Source organism: Lacerta agilis, chromosome 5 (assembly GCF_009819535.1).
Source record: "Lacerta agilis isolate rLacAgi1 chromosome 5, rLacAgi1.pri, whole genome shotgun sequence".
Classification (NCBI taxonomy): Eukaryota; Metazoa; Chordata; class Lepidosauria; order Squamata; family Lacertidae; genus Lacerta; species Lacerta agilis.
In genome coordinates this window covers 34,142,339-34,167,265 of record NC_046316.1, presented here as the reverse complement: position 1 = coordinate 34,167,265, position 24,927 = coordinate 34,142,339, and the positions used below count along the sequence as shown (strand labels likewise).

Genomic DNA, 24,927 nt, shown 5'->3' with positions numbered 1-24,927 from the left:
CCTGTGAGGTAGGCAACAGTAATCATGGCTGAGTGACATCTGAACCTGCTTCTTCCCAGCTGCACTCTGGCAATGTTCCCGCCCCACCAGATTCACTGTCCAGGATAATGAAATCTGCACACTTGTTTTGTCACTTAGCCACAAATAGGTGGATCATTCCCTGCAGAGGAGACTTATTGCTGTCCACGAATTTACTCCAGAGCGACTTGCTCCAATGGTTCATCCCGATTCTCAAGTGTTAACACTTCCTCCCGTAGTGGTTTGATTTGCTCTCTCCACTCTTAACTCCAGGAGGAATTGAAAGAATTCCTGTTAGACACTTCCATTGCCCTGCGCCTTCCGACCGCCCCCAATAAATCCCTGCATTTCCCCCTTGCCCCTTCAGCTCAAAGGGATCTCCCTGTAAACCAGCCACATAATCAGAATGCGCGACTGACATAAATCTATGATCAGCTGCAAAAAAGACAGCAAACAAGCGTTGGCTGCTCAAAGCGCTTATTGAATTCCCTCGCCTTGCAGTGGAACGGAACGTGCTAATGCATTTTACTCGAGTCCTACACGAATCCCACCGCCTTCTCCTTGGAGAAAAAAAAATGCGGCACCTAGGCCGCATTTCCCCTAGAATAGCCGCAAGCCGATCCCGGGTGGCCACTCTGTGAACAGCGGGACCACCTCCCTGACACTACTTCTTTCGCTCCCGGGCTACGCAAGAGCTATGCGTGTCTGCAGCGCTTGGCGAGCACCCAGCGCCCTCTGGCACGAAAGGGAAATTTCGGCCTGGCTTGGGAAGCCTCTTGGAGAGGGAAAGAAAGGCGGCAGCGAGGGCGTCCCGAGGGTCCCCAGAGAAGCGGGATCTTCTGGTCTAGTAACCCCACTAAAACTAATGTAGCCTTTTATTATTATTATTATTATTATTATTATTATTATTATTATTATTATTATTATTATTATTATTATTATTATTATTATTTGCTAAGCGAGGAACACCCCAACTCCCTCCCCGCCAGTTTGCTCCCAAGCACGATCTGCTGGAGAAACCAATGAATGGAAGCATAGTCTTACGGGGGTAACAACGCAAATATTCGGGGTATGTCTCAGTGGGCAAGTAAAATGGGGGCGGGGAGTCGATGTCGCAGCCTTGGCCAAGCAGCGAGAGAGCTTTTTTTTTTTTTGCCCCTCAGCGATGTCACTGCCCCCATTGGAGCCCACGGGTCTTACTTCTGAGTAGGCAAGGGGACTGTCAGCTGGCTGGTTTGTGCAAACAGGTGCCTGTCGCTCTCGGCTGGCCTCTTTCCAGGGATCAGGCTGCGAAAGCTACCAAGTTGAAACCAAGGTTAGGGCACAAAGGTTTCGAGTTGGGCCTTTAAATCGTAGTTCTTCGCCAGAGTAGGCAGGGGATGATCCTAAAGGCCAGGCGAAGCTCCATCCCACGCCATTATCAGCAGATTTATAGGGCGGTCAGTTAAACGAGACTTTACTTCCCCAAGTCAGTAGGCCGTGAGGATTGTGGACCCCGGGGATACGGCCGGGGAAACGGCCTTTGGGGTTCAGAGGTGCCTGGAGTACGGCGGGTTCGGGGTACATAATAAAATAATAATAATTGGCTAATAATAATAATTTGCTGCGCCCACCAGAGTGGTTGCCCAGCCACTCTGCGTGGCTCCTACACCTGCACCTTTCTCTGCTCGAGGCTTTCTTTCGTGTGCGGGGCAGCAGTGGGGAATGGGGTTTATTTCCCTCCCAGGAGAAAGTAGCGCAAGGCCAGTGCGCTCAAGCCTCGTAGCACCCAGTGGGACTTTGGGAACCGGAACGGTGCGCAGTCTTGCGCCCGATGCACGCGTGTGCCCGCCTCTTGTCCACCCTCGCTTCCTTCCGTTCCAACTTCTCTGGCTGGTCCCAGAGAAACCGACTTGACATTTCCGGAGACAGCTGCGGAGTGAAGCCTGATTCGCCTTCCCCCGCGACGCAGGTCTGGAGAGAATCCGAGTTCACACCTTCTCCGCCCGCCTTCGCAGATCCGGCTGCCCCCCCCCCCCAGTCTCTCAGAGGCGACTGTGTGTGTTTATCTTTCGCCCCAACAACCTCCCTTTCCCTCGCTGACCTGCGTTTGAACCTACGATTCGCCCCGCGCCATCAGCTTGGAGAATTTACTCCGTCTTCTCGCTGCCGCTGCGGATTCCTCCTCTCGGGTCCCTTGAACGTAAATATCCAACCCCTGTCGGTGGGGTGAACTGCAGGCCAAGGACTAATTTTAGAGAAAGCGGCCAGGGCACGGCCATTCTTCCCCGGGCAACTGACATCATTTATGGTTTCGAGCCCAGGAAACATCCCGCGCTCCCTTTGCAAGGCAGCGGCTGCTACTGCTGCGGCGGAGGCAATGCTCGCGCGGAGCTGGAGAGCCACGGATTGGGGGCAGGCCCAGGGCTTTCCCACCCTAAATCTTCACGGCCCTTCCAGCCAAACGGGGCAGAGAGAAGCCGGAGCTACAGTGGTTCAGCAACCGGATCGGTTCCTTGTAGTGGGGGGCTCTCCCCGCGCCCCCAAAACTCACCCGCAATGCTTGGCCGCAGAAATTTGTTTCAACCTTAATGCACGGTTCGGAGACGTTATTACTCGGTTGATGGTCTAAGCGGCCCAGCCTAACCTCTCTTACCCGCGAGTAAGGGCCGCTGAATTTAGTCAGTAACCCATGGTCAGGTTTGCGCTGTTATTATTATTATTTTTACAGGCCAAGAGTGCGCTGGACATTTTATAGAGTATTACGGCGGCGGGTTTCTGCCCCGAGGATTTTACAATGTAAAATTCTACCCAGGGGAAGATAGGGCTATCTTCGTGAGAAACACGAAGAAAAGAGTGCCTCTGAGCATGTACGGAGGGGCACTTAAGTAACCGAAAACCCCAGCCTCCTCACTATAGAAGGTTCCACCTCCAAACTGGACCCCCCTCATTTGAAGAAGAAATGTGCTCAAGCGATCCTTTAGTAGAAAAGCAATGCTTCCCTTCTGTTAGGAGTCCAGCTAAAAAAGCACAAAGAAGTTCGCAAGCTTTGCTGTTCCACAGCGTTCTTCTCCTGCTTGGATGTTAGCAAAAGCAAACAAAGGGTGGGTACCAGTGGTAGCGTGCACTGCGCAGGCTCAAATAGATGATCCCAGGGTCTCCCAAAGTCTTTGAAAAAAATCAAGGGCCAACTCTGTTATTGGATGCAGGGCAGGCAGAAATTTCACAGGTCGAGCTCCCCATCACTGCATTTCTGTATCAGGGGCAGATTAGGGATTTGACAACCTAATCCGATGATTCCTAATTCAGAAATAAGTCCCCCAGTATTCAGTTGGGGGGGGGGGTGTGTGTGGCTACTCTGAGGTAAGTGTTTGCAAAGTTGTAGCCCATATTTATGTGTCTCCTGCAACATACAAACTGGCTGCCTGGAGAGGGAGCAAAATTAAGAAGATGGAAAGTAATTCCTCCCACCGAACCAACTGCTTACACAATTAAATTCCATGGAGCTTTCTAGTTACTGTATTTGAGAGAAAGCTTTCTATTTATTTGAGAGAAAGTTCCATGGAATTTAATTGTGTAAGCAAATGGTTCGGTGGGAGGAATTACTAACAGAGTTAGATCCTCATAGCTGGATCCAATGCATCTTTGCGTAAGACTTCTGTCCCAGGCTGCTACGACCAGGAAGGATACTGACCGAAGTTTCAGTGAAGTCAATGGAAGTTGTAGGGTGCAGATCGAGCGAGAAATTCGGGTAGGCACCTTGATTTAACTACAGTGCGGATCAGCAAGTGTCTAGAACAGGAAAATATTTTTTAAAAAGAGAGGAACAGCTGGTACCTGAGGGGGGTGCCTGCTGCCCACTGATGGAAAAAAAGTTGACTTTGCCCTGGTACACACGACTTTCTCCCCACGTCGCTCACGGTGTGACCTTGGGACGATCTCTCAAACAGCAACAGCACCCTCAGGTCAAATCTGGGGATGATGTGTGTGTGTTGTGTGTGTGACCGAGAGATTTTGGCAGGGAACCAGCGTTGGGCCAGTCGGGATTGCTTCTTGCTGCCTGATCCAGGTCTGGCCACGCTGCCTAGTTGTTTTGAAAGCGGGTTTTGCCCTTTCGGCCAGGCCAGAACTACACCGCAGGGAGAACAAGAGGAGAAGAGAACTGCTCGAGTGTGCGGGATAAAGATATAGCAATAAATGCTTACAAATTAATAAATCCTAGAGAAAGAGAAGTTGGCTGTGGTTGCACCGTCGTCGTAATGGGGAGGCGCCTTAGTACAGAAACCGGATTATTTGTCCGAGGGTGGGCAACCTCAAAGTCTTTATGAATTTACCGGGGGGGGGGAGGGAGGACTACAGGATTACAGCACCGTTTCGAAGTGGGGCAGCGCTTTAACTATCCGGGAAAGCCCGATCCTGCGCGTGTTTACTACTCCAGTAAAACAAGGAGTAGATAAAGCCCCTCTCTGGGAAGCGGACCTCATGGTTTACTCCGGAGTAAAGATCGAACCCAGGCTCCCAAATCATGGAAACGAAGAGAACATCGGGGGGAGGGGGTTATTGGTTCATTTTTAATTATGCTTTTATGATGTGTTTTGTGTTTTTCTCTTGTGAACCGCCCTGCGATCTACGGATGAAGGGTGGTATAAAAAAATATAGTAAGTAAGTAAATAAGTAAATGACACAGGATTGGAGCCCAAGCTTAAAGGCACGGGAGGGAGGGGGAGACTCTTAAATGTATTGCAAAACATCGCCATTGATTGGAGTTTGGAGCACGTCTGAAATGGCTCTTGGATGCACGCGACTGACTTGCCTTAGGTTTAGTCGCCGGGCCTGCTTTTGCGATGCAGTCCTAAACGATGGAGTGGAGCTTACATGTGCGCAAGTGCGCGTAGGATCTAGCGCAACGTGTGGCTTGCTCACTTCGAAGCGGTGGGTGCGCCGCCGACCAACCAACCAGTTCCACAGGGCTTCCTTCCTTCCTAAAGTGCTGAGCTCAACCACCCGATGATCCCAAGAGGCGTTAGGAACAACTCACTAACCCTGCTCTTTTCAATGGCCTGAAGCGCAACCAACTCGGACCAGAGCAGAGCGATCCAACTGTGCACGCCTACTCAAGAAGGCAGCCTCGTTGCGCGCATAAGTGTCCGTAAATGCTCCAACCGTAGGGCAGGGTCCTTCCTGCTGGCAGCCCCGGAGCCCTTGGCTGCCTTTATAGGAGAGTAGGCCTTATCGGGAACCCAGCGAGGGTCTCCTTCTGAGCCACTGCGCCTAGGCTCGCCCTAGACGGCTGGTTGACCCAAGCGCACCTGCCTTTCCCAGCCAAGCGGCTTGCTTGGTTTGGCTTGGGGTGGGGGCTGCGAGGACATCCGCGGAGGCAGGAGAGGCGTTCAGCATCCGCTTTGCAACTGCGGCTGGCTCCAAAGTGCTTTCTGCAGAGCGCAGGAGAGAGGCGGAGACCGGGAAGGCGCAAAGCCCGCCCAAGGCAGGCAGAGTGCATCGACGGGGCGGAGCCTGCCGGGCCCGAGGGGCAATTAAGGATGAACTTTCGGTGAACTAATTGATCGCACGGCCCAAGGTAAAGTGGGCAGCGACCTGGGCCGAGGATGCCTATAAAAGGGGGGCCCCGCCGCGGCGCTGGGCCCTTGCGCTCACTCGCCAGCCCCCGGGGGAAGTCTGCCAGCCTGCCCGCCCGCCTGACGACAGGTGCCCGCCCCGCTCGCTGCAGCCCGGCTCCGGCGGCCAGCATGGGTTTCTCTGCCTTGCTGCCCAGTGCTGTGCTCACCTTCGTGCTGCTGCCGCTGCTCCTCTTCCTGGCCGCAGTGAAGCTGTGGGACTTGTACTGCCTGCGCGGCCGCGATCCGACCTGCCCGCTGCCCCTGCCTCCTGGCACCATGGGGCTGCCCTTTTTCGGGGAGACGCTGCAGTTAGTGTTGCAGGTGAGGAGAAGGAAAAGGAACGACGGGGGAGAGAGAGAAAACAAACAAAACAGGTGCCATTTGGCTCGCCAGCTTGATCCACCCCTCTTCTTTTCGCTCTCTTTTTGCAGCGGCGGAAATTCCTGCAGCTGAAGCGGCGCAAGTACGGCTACATCTACAAGACGCACCTCTTCGGGCGGCCCACGGTGCGCGTGATGGGGGTGGACAACGTGCGCCACATCCTGCTGGGCGAGCACCGGCTGGTGGCCGTGCAGTGGCCGGCGTCGGTGCGCACCATCCTGGGCGCTGGCTGCCTCTCCAACCTCCACGACGGGCAGCACAAGCACCGCAAGAAGGCAAGCGGGGAGCGGCTCTGCCGGACGAAGGAGGCACCGCCGTAGCTTCGGGGCGGGGGGGGGGGCAGCTCTCTGGAAGGCACGTCGCCAGCCTCGATGGGGCCGGAGGGAGGAGGGCTCCGTGTAGCGGGTTGGGGTGGCTCAGAGCCCGCGGGTGAGGGAAGAGAAGTTGTGGAGCCGTTAGGTGACTTTTGATTCTGGACTTTCTTAGCCCCGCTGTGTAGGGTGGGGGACACACCTCTTTCTGCTCATTTTGCTGACTGGGGGCCTGAGCTTCTGCCCCCGATGGCGCCAGTGAGGGCGGGGGGATCTGCTCCAGAAGTCTGCCGTTGGCTCTTTGAGAGGGCGCCGATTTTCATTGAAATGAGAGAGCCCCCAAATTCTAGATTTTAGCAACTTGGAATCTTAAGAATTCCACGCAGGTCTGTGGAGCGCGCGTCTTCCTAAGTAGCAACTCAATTCTAGGCACGTATACTCCAGAAGTCACACTGATTTGACGTCGGGTTCTTCCCAGGCAGGACTGCAGTCCAAGCGTGTTCAGGGATTGCAAGCCCGCGCGCGTCCTTCTGCCTGCCTTCCTGCAAGAAATACCCGACGTGTTCGGTGATGGGCTTTTATTTCTGCGTAAACACAGGTCGGCTCTGGCTTTCTCGGGAAGAGTTCTAAGGGAAAGAGGACGAGGTTAGAAGGCCAGGGTGCTAAAAACACATCTGGGGGAAAGTCCGTTCCAATAAAAGCGACTCCCATAAAACGAATGGCGCCTTCCATAAATAGCCTCGAGAAGTAAAAGGGAGCAATCGAGAGACCATAAAAAGAGGTCTTGGCGCCCCGGTCTTCCACACCACGCGGCGAAGTCTCCTTGATTTCAAAGGTGCTTTCTTCCCTTTCAAGTCGCGGGGCGCAGGAGTGCCAAAATGCGAAGCGACATTTGGAGGAAATGGCAATGTTGACGCCCCTCCTCCAACTCCCCACAGTCCTCCGAAGGTTTTCTTTTGAAAAGGCGCCTCCTAACTCAAAACCGCGAAACAACAGTTTTCTCTCTCCTCTGCTTTGAACTGGGGACTTTTGGAGCCTCGATCCGCCCCGTCGAGTTCGGTGGGATTTACTCTGATGTCCAGCCTTAATCTGCTTGCAGCCTTAATCGCCGAGTTTAGCGTCTGGAACCTGTTGGCATTTGGGCCGACTCCTAAGCAGACTTAGGCCTACTTGGAAACAAGTGCCTTTGAAATCGGGGGTACGAGGGTGGCTCTCCGCGCCCCTGGTCTTGGCATGCAGCGAGGCAGAAACAACCCTCTGGATTCGAATCCACGGCCTTGCCAAACGCGCCACCAAAGTTTTTAACCCCGGGTGCGCAGACCTTTTTTTTTTTTTTTTAACCTCTCTCCATTTTTTGTGGGAGGACCCACTTGGCAAGCTGAAGAGCGCGGGGCGAAGCGCTTGGCTTTCCGCCAGACTTGGAACACTTGTTTAGCTTTACGGGTTTTTTTCTTTAAAAAAAGTTCCTCCCTTCCGAGGGTCCCCTTAAAAGTAACCGCCTCTCCTTCCGCCGCAGGTAATCATGCGCGCTTTCTCCCGGGAGGCACTGCAGCACTACATGCCGGTCATCCAGGAAGAGGTGAACGCCTGCCTGCGCCAATGGCTTCTGGTGAGTGCCGGCGGCGGCGGCGGCTCTTGCCTGCTGGTTTATCCGGAGGTGAAACGCCTCATGTTCCGCATCGCCATGCGCATCCTACTGGGGTTCCGGCCCAGCCCGACGGCGGGCTCGGATAGCGAGCAGCACCTCATGGAAGCCTTCGAGGAGATGATCCGCAACCTCTTCTCGCTGCCCATCGACTTGCCTTTCAGCGGCCTCTACAAGGTAAAGGGTGGTCTGAGATGTTGTGGGGAAGGGAGGTAGGAGGTGGCCCGAGGGGGACCCCCTGCCTTGACATGGCAAGTGGCGCTCGGAAGGAGGGATCCTGCCTCTCTGAAGGGATCCCGCTCTTGCTTCCAGGGCTTGAGGGCGCGCGATGTCATCCACGCCAAGATCGAGGAGAGCATCCAGGCGAAGCTGGCCGGGAAGGAGCCCCCCGACGGCTACAAGGACGCGCTGCAGTTGCTGATGGAGCACACGCAGGGCAATGGGGAGCAGCTCAACATGCAGGTGGGGAGAGGTCCCAAGGCGCTGGAATCCTGACCGGGTTCTCTCTCTCTCTCTCTCTCTCTCTCTCTCTCTCTCTCTCTCTCTCTCTCTCTCAGCTTTGGAGGCCGGAGAGATTCCAGTGCTGGAGGTGGTCTAGTAGCCACCAGGGACTCTAGGATGTCCCCGAGCCAATAATGGCTGCACTTTCGAAGTTAGGGTTGGCAGGCTGGGTTTTTAAAGGCTGAGTAGCAGGCAGAAAGTAACCAGGTGCAGCCCTTCCTGGTTAGGCAGATTCAGTTGTGGAGAAAGCACTGTCTGCATTTCCTCCGTTCAAAAGATAGAGTTAAATATGGTCCACCACCACCACTTTGTAAAGGCACTGGAAATATCTGTCTAATGAGGGTAGGTTTCCTGTTTAGAGCTTTCAGGGTTTTTGTGTGTAGTGACAGGACTGGCAAAACTCCACAATTCTTCCTCTGCTGTTAGATCTCAATGTCTGGGAAGGGCTTTCAGCCTGTCTGTGCAGCGTTAAAAAAGTTTCCTTTGAGAAGAGAGATTGTGTGTGTGCAAGGCCATCCTGCTCTTTGTTCAGAGAACCCCCAGCAGCCTTTGATGCCATTTGTTCCCATTTTATGCTCTTTTGGAAAACATCCTTTTTCCAGGATCATTCGAAACACTGCTTTTAAAATATAGTTCTCCTTGACATAAGTCCATTTTTCTGAAGCGGTATTTTATAATTTACTGTGCGGCATGTTGTGATGAAAAGCAGTGGGCTGGTCTTCTCAGATGGCGACTTGCCTGGATGTTTGGCATCCTATTCAGTTTTTAAAACTAAACAAAAAACCCAACACTTTTATTTGAATTGAAGTAATGTGGCGCTGTGGGTTAAACCACAGAGCCTAGGGCTTGCTGATCAGAAGGTCGGCGGTTCGAATCCCTGCGACGGGGTGAGTTCCCGTTGCTTGGTCCCAGCTCCTGCCCACCTACCAGTTTAAAAGCACATCAAAAGTGCAAGTAGATAAATAGGTACCACTCCAGCAGGAAAGTAAAACGGCGTTTCCGTGCGCTGCTCTGGTTCGCCAGAAGTGGCTTAGTCATGCTGGCCACATGACCCGGAAGCTGTATGCTGGCTCCCTCGGCTAGTAACGCAAGATGAGCGCCGCAACCCCAGAGTCGGACATGACTGGACCTAATCGTCAGGGGTCCCTTTACCTTTAATGTTCATTCATTGGACCAGGCTTCCTCAACCTCGGCCCTCCAGATGTTTTGAGACTACAATTCCCATCATCCCTGACCACTGGTCCTACTAGCTAGGGATCATGGGAGTTGTAGTCCAAAAACAGCTGGAGGGCCGAGGTTGAGGAAGCTTGCATTGGACTCTAGGGGTATATACGTGTCTGTTCAGAAATAAGTGCCATTGAGTTGGGGCTTACAGGTAAGGATGATGCCCATTAGGACTGTCACCTGTTAAGAAACCTTAGTTGATTGCATGAGTTTTAATTGGCTGCTTTTAAAGCTGCATGCATTTCTGTAGGAACAAGGCATAGTTCTAAAGGGGAAATTGAATTCTTTGAGAGCTAGTGTGGTTGTAGTGGTTAAAGTTTCGAACTCTGAGTGAGAGAGCTTTGATTCTCCACCCAGCAATGAAGCCACTTGAGAGCGACTTTGGGCCAGTCTCTTTCTCAGCCTATCCTACAGGGTTGCTGTGTGACAATAAAATGGTGAGGAGGAGCGATCTGTGTTCTCTGGCTTGAACACATGGGGTGGGGCGGACAGTTGGAATATTATCATAGTGGTGGTGGCAATGACGACTAATTTGTTTTAGTTGATGTCCCCTTGTTGCAACAGGCATAAGGTTAGTTGAACTTGGGTCCCACTGAAATCAATGTGAAAATGCTAGTCACATCCTAGTGATATGTTTTTGTATATGCTGGAAGCTGCCCAGAGTGGCTGGAGTAACCCAGTCAGATGAGCAGGGTACAAATAATAAAATTTATTATTATTACTATTAGTAGTAGTAGTAGTAGTATTAAACAACAGTGGCGGATCAATGAATTGCTATGGTCCTCAAGTTCACATAAGGATCTCAGTGCTCAGTGTGTAGGAAGTTGGGACAACTGGAGCTGCTCTCCAATTTTCTTAGCTACTGTGCCCTTCTCCCAAAACTTTTTAGTCTTTAGTCTTTTTAGACAGAAGGATGCATAATATACCTTTGTTCCAGAGTTAAAGAATGAAATCACTATGTGTGGAAAGCTGGGTTAGAACCCATCACCTGGACATTCAAGTTTTCAAAATGGCTGGGTTTTCATGTTTGGCATGGAGGAATATTCAGCATGTGACTATGCCCATGTAGTCACAAGTGGAGCAGCCCAGCCATAGAACTAGTTCACACTTGGGTGCTAAACCTATGGCAGCTTTGCTCTCTTAATTCACAGCAGGGTTTGAGACACGCACTGTGCTCCACTCTTGCTTATTTATTTAGCCCATTTATATCCTGCTCTACACCTGGGTGGGTCAATGAGAACATTCCCCAACACCAAACCAATTCCTAAAACGTGCAACAATAACAATAAAAAACCACGCAATAGGAGCAGCAGTTACGGAGCAGTCTGAAATGATAGTGGCAGTGTTGCCTACTGGGTTGAGTTAAACAGATAAGTGTTAACCTGACATCTAACTACCAGCCAATTTCTCTTGCATGTTTCTTAACTCCTGGAAAGTGCTTGCTTCTGTCTCTTACAACCACACTCTTGTCTTGACTCTGCAGTACAGGAATGAGGAACCTGTGGCCCTTTTCCCCATCATTATTGACAATTGGCTATGCTGACTAGAACTGATGGGAAGTTAAGCCCAGGAACATCTGGAGGGCCAAAAGTTCCCCACCCCTGCCTTACAACCTGACTTCTCTCTCTCTCTCTCTCCTCTGCAATGGACTTGACTAAGATCAAAGATGATATCCTTGCTGCTTGCCCAATTCAAAGGTGAATACTGTGCTCCCATCCTCCCTGACTTCTCTACTGCCTTAGATCCAGTTTATCACCACATTTCTTGCTTGGCTCCCTCTGTATCCTACCTTCTTCAGCTCTGCTCTTAGTCAGTGGAAGATTTCTCGCTTCTCATTGCAAGGGATTATCAGATAGTTAATGAATTTGACTCGGCAAGATGCAATTGTTGTGGGAAAACCAGATGGAAAGTGACAGTAGAGAACAGAAGTGGAAGTCCTGCTAGTGCAAGGATTACTACCAGCACAATGGGGTTTCCCCTTTTCCTCCCTTCACATGCCCTGCACCATCCCATAGACCAGGGTTTCTCAAACTTGGCTCTCCAGCTAAGTTTGGACTCTCATCATCCCTAGCTAGCAGGACCCATGGTCAGGGATGATGGGAATTGTAGTCCAAAAACATATGGAGGCCTGTAGTCCAAAAACATATGGAGGCCCAAGTTTAGGAAACCCTGCCATAGACCATGCAGTGTGACCTGCTATGCTCCTGCCTCTTGTTTCTTGCGCATTATCAAACCAACTTTAGGGCAAGTTGGTGTCATCTTTAGTAGTGTAAAGTGGCTGACTAGGGAGTGGCTGATAACTATGTGTATCACAGCCTCTCCCTTCGTTTCTTAAATCAGCAATGCAGATGTCAAAGGAATGTGGAAAGTATAGGGAGTGGATTGCAGTACATTCAGGCAGATAAGAGCAGGTGGATAATGAGTGTGCAATTGGAAGCCAAGAGGGAAGGTGTGGAATGGGAAGGTGGTAGCCCTTGAAAGTACTGGGAGGACAATAGACCAGTCAGACTGGCAGAACTGGAAGGGGAAGGAGAAGACCTGTTTTGTCAGTGAGGATTTTCAAAGAGAAAGCAGGAAAGGGGGCTTGGATGGTGAGGGGTTTCAGGGAAAGGAAGAATCATTGACTGACCAGCAGTGATTTTGGGAGGCCACATTTTGAAAGGGGATAGTGATGGGTATTTGCAGGAAGTAACACCTCTCCCTCCTACTGCTTCCAATCTAACAAGACAATTTTTGTTGCAAAACTCTGGGCAATATATATATTACAATAATGCTATGCTGTCCAATGACATGTGGTTTCTGGACATTTGTAAAATACAAAAAATAATAAAAGAGGAATAAGAGGCACCCATGAACCTAGCACAACAACATGGCCATTAAGTATCTGTGTCCCAGGGAAGTTTGCCTCTGCAGTTGCTTTGTGTGTGTGATAGCCCTAAAGTAAAAGGATTCTGGTGCAAAGTACAGCCTGATGTTCTCTCTCCTGTTTTTTCTGTCTAAAGGAGCTGAAAGAATCTGCGACGGAGCTTCTTTTTGCTGGGCACGAGACAACTGCCAGTGCTGCGACATCCTTGATTACTTTCCTAGGCCTTCACCGAGATGTGCTTCAGAAAGTGAGGAAGGAATTGCAGGAGAAGGTGGGTGTTGTCTGAGTGTTTGGACATGTGGCTGTACTGTGCATGAAGCAGGCTGCTGTGATCCTGTAGACAGTCTTTGAAATGGAACTGGGAGACTTGGTTTGGAAACCCTGCTGGCACAGATTACAAATGTGTCTGGTCATATTAACAATGCTATAAATAAATAAATAGGTGGAAAGATGCAACTGGACTTAACTGTCAGGGTTCCTTTACCTTTTTAAGGTGATTTCTCCTTTGTGCAACAGAATTACCTCCCCTAGCTCACCCCTTAGATCTGTTCTGGGTTTCTCCCCAATCCTCTGGAGCAGATTTGGGTATGGTAATGCAACTATTTAGTTGACTGCTGTCCAAGGTCTGAATTGAATATGCCAAACTTCTGCCATTCTCTTTGTATATATCTTACCCACTAGAGTGCATATAAAATATTTTCCCACGTGGAAGTAGTGATATAAAGAGATAAAGATTAGCTTTACTAATTAAAATATTATGACTTTTTTAATATAAAAAAGATTTCCCTCGTTTAAATGAGCAGTGTCTTTTTCTAGATGGTTAGTGTTTCAAATATATGAAAATATCACTGGCAGATGAAACGTTCCCTATTCTCTTAAAAGGGAATTGTTGCCAAGAACCGGAATATTGTGTCCCGTTTCACCGCTAGAGGCGAAACAGGAAGTGCCGCCTTGCCCTGCCACTGCTGCCACTGCTGCAGATGGTGCCCCTGCTTCATTCATCCTGCTGCCTCCGTCAGCGGTGGAGAAGCGGTACTGGCATCGACACCAGTTTCAGGCAAGATCTCACCCAAACCATAAGATTTCTTCATAAGATCTTGCATGATACCGGCGCTGCTTCTGGAGGCAGTGGGGCAGGTAAGCTACTTGAGGGGTTCCTACCTTGGGGGCATTGCTGCCTGGGGCTGTCTAATGGCAGGGCCAACTCTGCCGGGAACAAATACAATAGTCTGTTATAGTTACATAAATTTTGTTAACATGCCGCTATCCATATTTAATTGATTAAATCTCATTTTATTGTGACTGTGTGGCTGTCTGTGCCATGCATGTGGTAAACTTTACAGGTGTGTATTTCAAACTGAGCAAGGGGTCTCCCAGGCTCTTGGGAAGTACAACACTTCAGTGGTATGTAGATTGTGCCAGGAAATATGTGGGCAGAAATCTTTACTAAAAGTACAAAATAAACAAAACACCATTCAGGAAGTGGCAACAAAAGTATGTGTAAAGTAGGAGGGGGTGGTGGAAAGAAGTCAGAATTGGGCTAAAATATTTGCTTTCACTTTCAAGTGCAAAAGGAAGTGGCGGGAAATGTCATTTTAAACATATTTTGTGGGAAGCCATGGCTGTTTAAAGCGGCGTGGATACTGCTTTTTAAACGTATGGTGTGAATGTGACCTTAGCCTGGAAGTTCTTTTGCTGTGGCTAAGTGGGGTCTTGCTTTGGAACCTATTGCATGAATGCCAGTGGTCCTGTAGGGTGTGGGTGCTGGATTGCTGAGCCTTCTCTCTACACTGGTACTCAAGACACACCCTTTGTTTTCAGGGATTGTTGGGCAACATGAGCCAAGAGAAGCATTTGGAAATGGAACTTTTGGAACAGCTGAAGTACACTGGCTGTGTCATCAAGGAGACTCTCCGGCTGAGCCCACCAGTTCCTGGAGGATTCAGAGTGGCTCTCAAGACTTTTGAGCTAAATGTAAGCAGGCAAAGCCCATTTTCATTAAGTCTCCATAACATCTCTGCTCTAAATGGTGGTTCTGCTGATTTTCCATGGAGATCCTTTTTTAGTGCTTAGCATCGCAACAAAAGATTGCAGCAATAACTAAAGCCCTAAATGGCCTCGGTCCAGTATACCCGAAGGAGCGTCTCCACCCCCATTGTTCTGCCCGGACACTGAGGTCCAGTGCTGAGGGACTTCTGGCAGTTCCCTCGCTACGAGAAGCCAAGTTACAGGGAACCAGGCAGAGGGCCTTCTCGGTAGTGGCACCCACCCTGTGGAACACCCTCCCACCAGATGTCAAACCAACTACCAGACTTTTAGGAGACATCTGAAAGCAGCCCTGTTTAGGAAAGCTTTTAATGTTTAATAGATTATTGTATTTTAATGTTCTGTTGGAAGCCGCCCAGAGTGGCTGGTGAAATCCAGCCAGATGGGTGGGATATAAATAAATTATTATTATTATTATTATTATTATTATTATTATTATTATTATTATTATTACTAGACTGCTCATACCATAATAATAAAAAGTACATGTATTTAGAATTTTTATAAGAAGCAAACCTCCAACAAGTGTAGTGTCTGCATTACTGCAACAACTTGGGATAAGCTTTATCTGTCCCTCTCTGAAGCAGTTTTGGCCAAATATGTTTACCGAAGTCTGGTTCTGTGATTGGGGAGACAGAAAATCGCCCTTTTTGGATAATGATGCGGGTCCCAGTCACAGATTCTGTAGAGTCACAGTGTGGGGGGAAATGGCACCTGTTGAAATTGTTCTGTTTCAGAGTGCTTAAGCCTGTTTCTTTTGGTATTGGAATAAGTCAGATATAACTAGCTCTTTTCATGACATTTGTCATGCCAGAAAAGTAAGTGCTTGAAACTGTTCTTATGCCTTGGTATGAGGAACTTAGCCAATGCTTGCCTTTCAGTCTGAGCACCATGTGCTCTTGCAAATGTGCAAGAGAGAATTCTGGGAGTTGCAGCTTCTCTAGTGTGGTGCTAGGAAGAAAGTCTACCTGCTGAAAATCTCCGCTATGCAGCTTTACAAAAGGTGCGGGAATACCTGTACAGAACTAGCAGCTTTCTTTCCCCCTCCTGGTAAAGGTGCCATTAGGATGGCAACACCTCCTGGTAAAGGTGTTGCTATCCTAATGCATTATGAATTAGGGAGCTATATTTCACAGAGATTAGCTGTAGCTCTAGAGAAAGTGTGGCATTAAGATCCTTATGTTAATGAAAGGATTTTCCCTGTCAGGGCCAGCCGGAGACATTTTGTTGCTTGAGGCAAAGGGCAAGATAGTGTTCTGTTTCATGTACCTTCAGTGCTGAGAGAGTCCTCCACTGCGGCAGATGAGCTTAGGGGGGTGCAGGCCAGGCCCCGTGATTCTCAAAGCTCTGTCTGCTCTCCACCCATATCTGCTGCCTTAAGCAGTCATTTTACTCTGCCTAATTGTAGGGTCAGCTGTTCCCCATTTTATACGCATGGTACCCTCTGATCTCTCTTGGTACTAATCACGTGTGCCAGGTGTAGGGCAGCTTTGGTCCTCCAGGTGTTACTGAACTCAACCTCCCATCATTCCTGGCCATTGGCCATGCTTGCAAAGGCTGGTGAGAGTTGTAGTTCAGCAACATCTGGAGGTCCAAAGGGTCCCCACAGCCTAAAGGGTCCTGTGTGCCTAGGAAGTGGTGCATGGAATCAGTTCTGTCTTCCCTGAGCGGGTGATCAGCTTTGAACGATGAAAGAAGCATCTTTTCCATGTGTAGATTACCCTTAGTGAGTAAGGGGATGGCTTGGGTCATCTTGCTGAAGCAAGAAAGGTGTACTGTTAAATCAGTCCTTAGTATTATAGAAGAAGGTGGCCTGTAAATCTATGTGGTGGGAAGAACCTAGACCATGCCTTGGAATCCATTTTCCCAATGCCATTGTGTTGAGGTGCATCATCTTTCAAAAGATGTTCATCTCTCCTAAATGGCTCCATACATGTGACCCATTGTGTCTCTTTTGTGTCCTCATTCCATCTCTTGTTTCTTGTAGGGTTACCAGATTCCTAAAGGTTGGAATGTCATTTACAGTATCTGTGACACACATGACGTTGCGGAGCTTTTCACCAACAAAGATGAATTCAACCCCGACCGCTTCATGTCTCCTTTCCCAGAAGACTCCTCACGATTCAGCTTCATCCCTTTCGGAGGAGGCTTGAGAAGCTGTGTAGGCAAAGAATTTGCAAAGATTCTTCTAAAAATCTTTACTGTAGAGTTGGCCCGGAACTGTGACTGGCAACTTTTAAATGGACCACCAACAATGAAGACCGGCCCTACTGTGTACCCAGAGGACAATCTGCCAACAAAATTCACAAGTTTCAATGGTCGGGTTTAATAAATTCCAGGACAGTATCACTGTGATCTTAACTTAAGTTTTGGTGAATTTAAAACATGCACAATGGCTTTTCATAGTGTCCTAAATTCAATATTATATATTTAAATTTATAATGTGTAATAGTTATTTATATTGTGTTTTCTAAGAATATTTTTAAAGCTATTTCATGTATTAAACTTTTTTTTTAGGCAAGCACTGTAATTATGAGTCCTTGGGAATTCATAAACGGATAATTTTATTTCTATAGAAATAAAGTTTCCTTCTATTTAAGAATCGTACTCGAAGCTTGTTTACTAATTATGTTGAAACCATTTAAGGATCTTTATGTGTATCCAGACACATGGTCAAAAGTTAAATGGAATTATATGTATACTGTGAACCAAATTATGTCAAAAATAAATAAAATTCTGCAGCTAGAATGTTGGTGTTTGTTTACATTTATATGGGGAATTTTGACCTGCTATGAGAGTGGGTTAAGCCAAGTTAACACCTTGATCCTAAGCAGACTTGGCTTGGCAGTTCCACTGAACAGTAGAATTTAGTGGAATGTGCTGGTGTTTTGAAGAAGTATGGCCAAAATCAGAGATGGGCCTGGAAATAGACTTGTCCCTCCACCCCTCTGTACTTTCCAGACTGCACCTTGGTGGGACAGTTAACTATCTGACCCCCTCCATAAATGGTCAGCATCTAATAAATAAGGTTTGGCACCACCTTGAAGGAAGGTTATGAGAGCCCATGTGCTCACATGGTATGAGGTCATTGACGCAGGGGGACCGAAGAACTAATGGGCTTTCTGAAAAATCCCTCCAAGAGCTACTTGACTATTTATTTATTTTTTGCCATGTGCAAGAAAGCAACAAAATAAATTTTATCTGAAGACTCTAGACACTCGTCATCACTTCCCTACAAAAGGAAGATGAGCAATATTTACATGCTGAAAACTTGGTTGAGGGCCAGGCGAGATACATAACTGCCTTGGGGCCAGGTCTGGCTTGCAAGTCATCCGTAGCCTTGACTCTCTGACAGGCAAGTAGATCAACATACTTGGCAAATATAGGCTTGGAAGGTTGGGTTGAATAGTTTGCCACAGGTCACCTTTGAAACGAACTCTTCCCCCCCCTCCCCCCAAAAAACTCCCATCTCTGCTGAGCAGTGTGGCTGCTGTAACTAAAACTCAGCATGCACTGCATTGTACTTTTCTAAAGGAGACGAGCAGATGGTTGCATAAGATCCAAAACTGGATTGAAAGAGGGACAAGAAAGGATTTGTTTATGAAAAATCACTGTGCATCTATCACAGAGCAACTTCCTTTTGCAGCTGGAGGCAAATTAAGAGGCAAAGTAGGACATTGCTTCTTGCCATAGCAATATGAAACAAAGTCTAGCTTACACCACCACTCTCTCCCACTCTTGTCCCATTGATGGGTTCAACCGTAGTGTAGGACCAATTAATAAGAGCCTATCAGTCATGATCACTCTATATGGAACATCCATGGTCAGACAGAGATAGTATACCCTTGAATAGCCATTGCTTGGAGCAGAGCAGCAGGAGAGAGCTATAGTCTTTGTGTCTTGCTTATGGGCCTTCTGGAGGCACCAGGGAAATGGGACAGGGAGACCCGGGTTCAAATCCTCACTTGGCTGCGAAACTAACTCAGTGACCCTGAACCAGTCATTATTTCTTAGGCTAACGTACCTCACAGGGTTCTTGTGAGGAGAAAATGAGCTGGGGGGGGGAGGACCGTGTATGGCACTTTGAGCATCTTGGAGGAAAGGTGGGATAATTGGATAGGATGTTGAACTTCTGGCTTGATCGATTCGTGAACTCCTAAGGTTGATTCTGTTTCCCCCTCCCTCCTGCTGAAAAACTATTAAAGCCTAAAATAAAAATCAAAAGAAATCGTTTTGAGGTCAGCTTGTGTTCAAAGGGTGCTGTTCAGGGCAAACTGTCATACAAATAACTAATAGGCAGAGAAGTGAGCTATTTAACAGTGCGATCCACTACATGTCTACTCAGAAGTATGTCTCTATGTTTTATTTGAGTTTAGTGTGTATAGGATTGCAACCTTCATCTTCCTGGCTCTAGAGTACCCTTCACACAGATACAATTATCTCTGCCCCTCCCGCAGAGTTTGCTGATGTAATTGAAAACCCTTCTGCAGACACACTTCTAATATCCTGCACAAGCATGACCATGATGGATAAAATGGCCCAGGAATGACCCTCTGAACCTTGGCTAACCTTAAAGACTTGCACATTTGGTCACATTTCTGTCCTGGCTATGGTCATGGCTTTCACTAAGCACCAAAACATTAACCAAGGTAATTCAGTTGTGTCAATAGTTTAAAAAACAAAACAAAACCCACAAACCACTCATACACAAAACCCCCCACAAACTTTCTCACCATACATCACTTCCACCACACAAATAAAGCACCCGCTGTTGAACCTCTGGGTCCTTCTGGATAACTCGATGGATGTGACTTTCCTTTTATTCCTTTTTTCAGAGGGAAGTGGAGATTCCTGTTTGCCCATAGAAACTGCAGAAGCCATTCCCCTCAGTGTGCGTTTCTGATCCTGATTTCAATGGGGACCTGAATTTCACAGAGTGATGGGGGACTCTTGCAAAGTGTGTTTTTCCTGTCCCGCTTGTAAGCTATTTAGAACACAATATAACCCCAGGAAATCCTAATTAATGATCCGTGCATGTTGCAATAAGTATTTATCTCATATCCCAAATTTAAAGAGATGGGGGTTTTGGGTGGCATGCATGGTGCTTATTTTTCTCTCATTTCAAATATGTTTGATCAGAACAAATCTTGCAATGGAGGTCACTTTTGAGGGTGCTTTTGGTTATGCTCCTTTAGCACTGACTCCCTTTGCTTTCAGTGTAAGCAGTTGCTGTCATGTATCGCTGGGAACAAGCGAAAAGGGAGGGAGGCTGAATATACTGAGAAGCAACAGCCAAATCAGAGCTGCATCATGTGCTTCTGTTCCTTGTCTGATAGCATCAAAGGAGCATCAAAGGAGAAAGATCATAGCTCAGTGATAGAACATTCCCTTTGCATGCAGGTTCAATCCAGGCAAGCTAGGCTGTGAAACAATGACTGTTCCAAGGCCACCCAGAGGGCTTCATGCTTGAACCCTGGGCTCCCAGGTCCTCCTTCAATAGTTGCTGTCCAGTTCTGCATCTTAAAAGTCAATCGGTAGCATGTCTTCCAAATACTCCCTTAATGGTTTTCCTTTTCCATAGAGGGCTACAGCTGTTTTCCGAAGCTCACCATTACAATTTTTCCTTCATGCTCCTTACCGGACGGTTTAGAAGTTCTGAAATAATTGAAATAGAATCCAACATGGTATTATTTTCATGGAATTCCTTTGTGAAGCTCTGGCAAGTATGTGTTTTGATTTGCAAACCTTGCTTTGAACAGTTTGTCCCATTTCTTCTATTGTCTATGGATCCAGGTAGTCACCACATCTAAAAAAAAGCAGTGTAACCTTTTCCTTAAAACCATCTAGACTGCAGTCCCACGCTCCCTTACTTGTTCTGAGCATAGCTGTCAACCTTCCCTTTTTTTTTGCAGTGGGAAACGGCGCTGGAATAAGGGTATTTCCCGCAAAAAACGGGAAAGTTGACAGCTATGGTTCTGAGGAGACACACATAGGATTGCACTGCTAATTAACAATAGCATTCCAGACTTTGAGAATCTACTAAATTCACCATCACAAACATTAGGTGTTTATATTTTAGGTATTTAAATTTGATCACCAGTACAGTTTGGTGTTCCAGACTGAATGGATCCACTTCATGCAACTGATGAGCTGGGCGCCAGCCAACAAGCCGCAACAATAAATGTGTTTATCTTTTAGATGGTACAAGAGTCTTTGTAGTTTTTGCTCCAATAGTCTAATGCAGTTATCTCTCTAGAATTTATCTGCTAAATACATCACAAAAGCTGATTAGCCCGAGCTGACCCATTTAAGGAAGTTTAAGCATTTTAAGTTCATCACAAATATGCTTGCAATATTGTGTACTTTCAACAACCGTCAAGCCCCCTCCACACCACCCAGAAGTGGTGACACATCAGTGGATAGAGTAATTCCTGATCGTAAAACTCTTAGGGATCAAAGGCACTACTTTAAGAGAAGAGGCTATATTTTCCATAGAACACCAAAGGTTGGGAAAGCAAGTGGGAGCTGGGTGTGTGTGTGTGTGTCTTGGCTGGCGGTCCCTGTTCTAGATCTAAACATCTCCTGCTCCCCACTCTCACATGCAATGCAAGAAATATACAGATCACTCCTAAAATGCTATGTTTATGGGCAAGAAACTATTAACATGATGGATAAGAATTCAGAGAAGGCAGTAGATGGCAGCAAGCTTAGAAAAGGCTTATTTCAAGACAGGACAGCCCAAATCATAGCTGTCAACTTTCCCTTTTTTTGGAGGGAAATTCCCTTATTCCAGCGCTGTTTCCCATTGCAAAAAAAAGGGAAAGTTGACAGCTATGGCCCTTTCCCAATGCAAAAAAAGGAAGGTTGACAGCTCTGGCCCAAATTGTTTAACGAATGGGCATGAAAAATGACAACTTGAAGAGCAGTATGAATTATGCAGCCTTCATTGTGGAATGGAAATAAATGCAGCTTTCTCGGATGGGTGTGAGATAAAATATTTAGCAAATCTGTTTGGGTGTAAGAAGGCACAGGAACATCACGACCAGTGTTTAATTACTTCCAAATGTTGCCGTATCAGAGGGTGGAGGGCTGGCAGTAGAATAAAGATCGTTTTGCAGGGCAGCTCAAAGCTCCACCTGAAAAAGGAAGTTTGTTACATGCATTAGAGAAGTGGCATGTACCAGCAAGAGTCAGGGCGCGCTAGAAATTAAAATATATATACATAGCCCAGCCTCATTTACCAGAATGGCCAAGGAACTTGGAACTCCCAAAACAGCCAGAAAAGTCAAAATTGCACAAGGACAACCTTGTTTTATCAAGAGATATGCTATGTATAGAGAACGTTTTAATGTTTTTTGTTTTACTGTGGTTTTATAATTTTTGGAAGCTGCTCAGAGAGGTTGGGGCAACCCAGTCAGTTGGATGGCATGCAAATGAATGAATGAATGAATGAATGAATAGGATTTTGGACAAATTGTGGCTGATGGACAAAACGTGGCCTTGCTATATCAGATGGGGAGTCCATCATTTCCTCTTCCTCAGTAGCAATACAGATGTTCCTGGGATGGTCTGAAGCACAGCAGGTTAGAAATAAATTTCCCTTGTTGTTTGTCCTCAGTGTTTGGTAATCAGAGCAGGTAAGTTGCCCCTGAACTTAGGGCTCCATGATTAGGTATTGGGGCTAACAGTAATAGGTAGTCCTGGCCTTCACATATTTGTATAGTCCACTAGGTTTGACTCATGAGTATGGGGACCCTACAAGCATTAAGTATCCCACACAATTGTTCCATAAGCCTAGTCTCTTGACTCTTGAGTTTTTCTGAGATCTGGCCATTTTCTTTGTAGTTTGAGTCTTGATGGTGTGTTGAAGGTCTTTCACTGCTATGGTGCTTATGCAGACATGCAATTGGGACCCTTAATGGATAGCTGGTGTGTGTGTTGGCTTAGCTCACGGGTAGCCATAATGGTGCCCTCTAGATTGTAGAATACCACACATCATCACCCCCAATCATTGGCCATGTTGGCTAAGAATGATGGGAGTTGTAGGCCAAAACATCTGGAAACCATCATATTGTCTGCCTAAGGGACTTAGCCTGCAGTCTCCCATCTCAGACTCAATCTCTAAGCAGACATCATGGCTGCAACATCCAGCCTTTAAAAAACAAACTTTTCTGTTTATTATTTTCCCTTGTACAATCAGCTCATCCCTTGCATAACCTCTTGCCTGGTGAAAGGTTGTCGGGAACACAAAAGCTTGCCACATTTTTGGTCAGTCTTAATAAAGCCATTATGCAGTTGTATATTTTAAAGTTTATTTAATATAATAATAAACTGGACTTGTTGACTTATTTGAATTTGTAATGTTTCTTCAAAGCGGTGTTGCATTTAGGGATGGTTTACCATGATAAAAAATGGCATATAAATTAAACTAAAACTAGGTGAGTCCAGAGTTGCCAACATTTTCTTTTTATTGGCCCTGATCCAGTGATTTAAAGTGAAGTTATGGGTACAAAGCTTTTCCTGATGTGGTGATAAAATGATGTGAAAATACTTTATCCCTAAATAGGAGCATTCCATGCTACTGTTATGACACCGGAAGAGGGACAGCATGAAATGTTGGCAACTGAGCAGTCCAACCCATGGGTGATACTCAACATTAGTCATAGTAGATTAATTAGTCATTAGCAGATCCATTGAAATCAATGTGTTGACTCTGAGTATGACTTAACTGGATACCACTCCACACTTGTTTGCTCAGAAGTAAGTCCAAAGTCCAGTGGATCTTACTCCTAGGTTAGCATGCATAGAATTCTGCATCCTTGTATAAAGTGTAAAAGTTTTATTTTCTAACATGTGGCCACTGATTAGATGCCAATGGGCAGCCCACAAGCAGGACCTGAGAGCAACAGGTCTTGATATGGAACCTTAGAGGTCTCTACTTTCTACATCCTTCCATTGGTAATTGTCCCAATAACTGTCCTGTTGAGAATCTTGAAGAAACAACAATTTCCCTTCTGGGAAATAGTAGCAGCTCAGGCAGACCGTGGAATTGTAAGGCTTTTTGGAATGCAGAGACTGCACTTGTCAGCTGCGCCACTTCTTCAGTGACTAGATTTTAATGTGCAATTGAAGTTTTTGCTGATGGATCACATAGATTAAAGCTTTCATCCCTAGGTTACAGTTGTGGTTATGCCTGTTTTGTATCAACTGCATAATGGTTTCCACAGAACCATCTCTCTGCCTCCCCTCCCCACAATATTTTCTTCATACACACCTACTGGTCAGAATGGGCGGCATCTGAACTTGTTATCTGACATGATTAGAAGTACAATTACTTTTGAGATACAGCCAGCTGATTCCCTTATAGTAATCAAGCCGGAACTTTGGTGAAGCAGAGATGAAATCAAAGGCCCTTTCCCATGACATTCAAAAAGAACAGAGAGAATTTGGAGAAGAAGCCTAAAGACATGAGCTTATATCAGGATGTGAAGGTCAAAGATCAAAGCTGTTGCCTCTCAAAGGTGAATGTCCTGAGGTATGATAATGAACTATTGTTTTAGTGAATGATTTATTATGACACATATAAATTAAACAGTAAAAGTAATTCTTGAGTATTTCTTTTCATATATTTCAGCTGAGACAAAGTCTTATTGATTAGGTTGCAACCCTATACTTCCCTGTGAGTAAGTCTGATTGAACACAATTGGATTTATTTCTGATTAGATGTGTATACAATTACACTTTCCATAGGTCCATTGAATCATAGAGTTGGAAGGGACCCCAAGGCTCATTTAGTCCAACCCCCTGCAAAGCAAGCCAACTGCTTTACATATCGTAGGCGCCATCTCCTAGGGGCTTAGGTCCCTTTACCCCCCCATTAAATATTTGAGGGGGCCGTGCCCCTCCAAGTTTATGGGTATTGCCTTTCAGATGGTGTGTGTTCACTGCATCTTGTGATTGATTATGTGAGGCGGGGCTTACCTGCCCCCTCAAATATTTTATTCAAGTTGGCGCCCCGGCAACTGTAGTAGCTGGTGCATAGTGTGAGCTGCAATGTTTGGGGGACCACTGGGCAAGATCCCTTTGTGGTAGTGGCAGCTGGTGCCCACTGTGACTGCTAGGAGGTGACAGGGGCATGGCCAATGAGGACACAGGTGGGATCCCTTCTCAGAGTCGTTGATCTCCTCTCCACAGTCTTCACTACTCATTTGATGGTCCTTTCTCCAACCCAAGTGGGAGAGTACGAGCGGAGAATGCTTCTCCACCTCCTCACTCTCCTCACTGTCTGTGTTCAGAGACAGCAGGGCTGGGAGACTGGGCCAGGGATGAGAGATGGGC

General features: G+C 47.1%; 1 protein-coding gene across 1 annotated transcript; it reads left to right on the top strand.

The window, feature by feature from the left end:
- Positions 1-5,407: 5,407 nt before the first annotated feature.
- Positions 5,408-17,337, top strand: LOC117046838 (cytochrome P450 26A1). The gene is made up of 7 exons (XM_033149272.1): positions 5,408-5,936; positions 6,047-6,271; positions 7,824-8,129; positions 8,265-8,414; positions 12,680-12,814; positions 14,365-14,517; positions 16,577-17,337. Exons 1-7 carry the CDS (start codon positions 5,604-5,606, stop codon positions 16,916-16,918), a joined length of 1,644 nt encoding a protein of 547 aa, XP_033005163.1. The 5' UTR covers positions 5,408-5,603; the 3' UTR covers positions 16,919-17,337.
- The last annotated feature ends 7,590 nt before the right edge of the window (positions 17,338-24,927 follow it).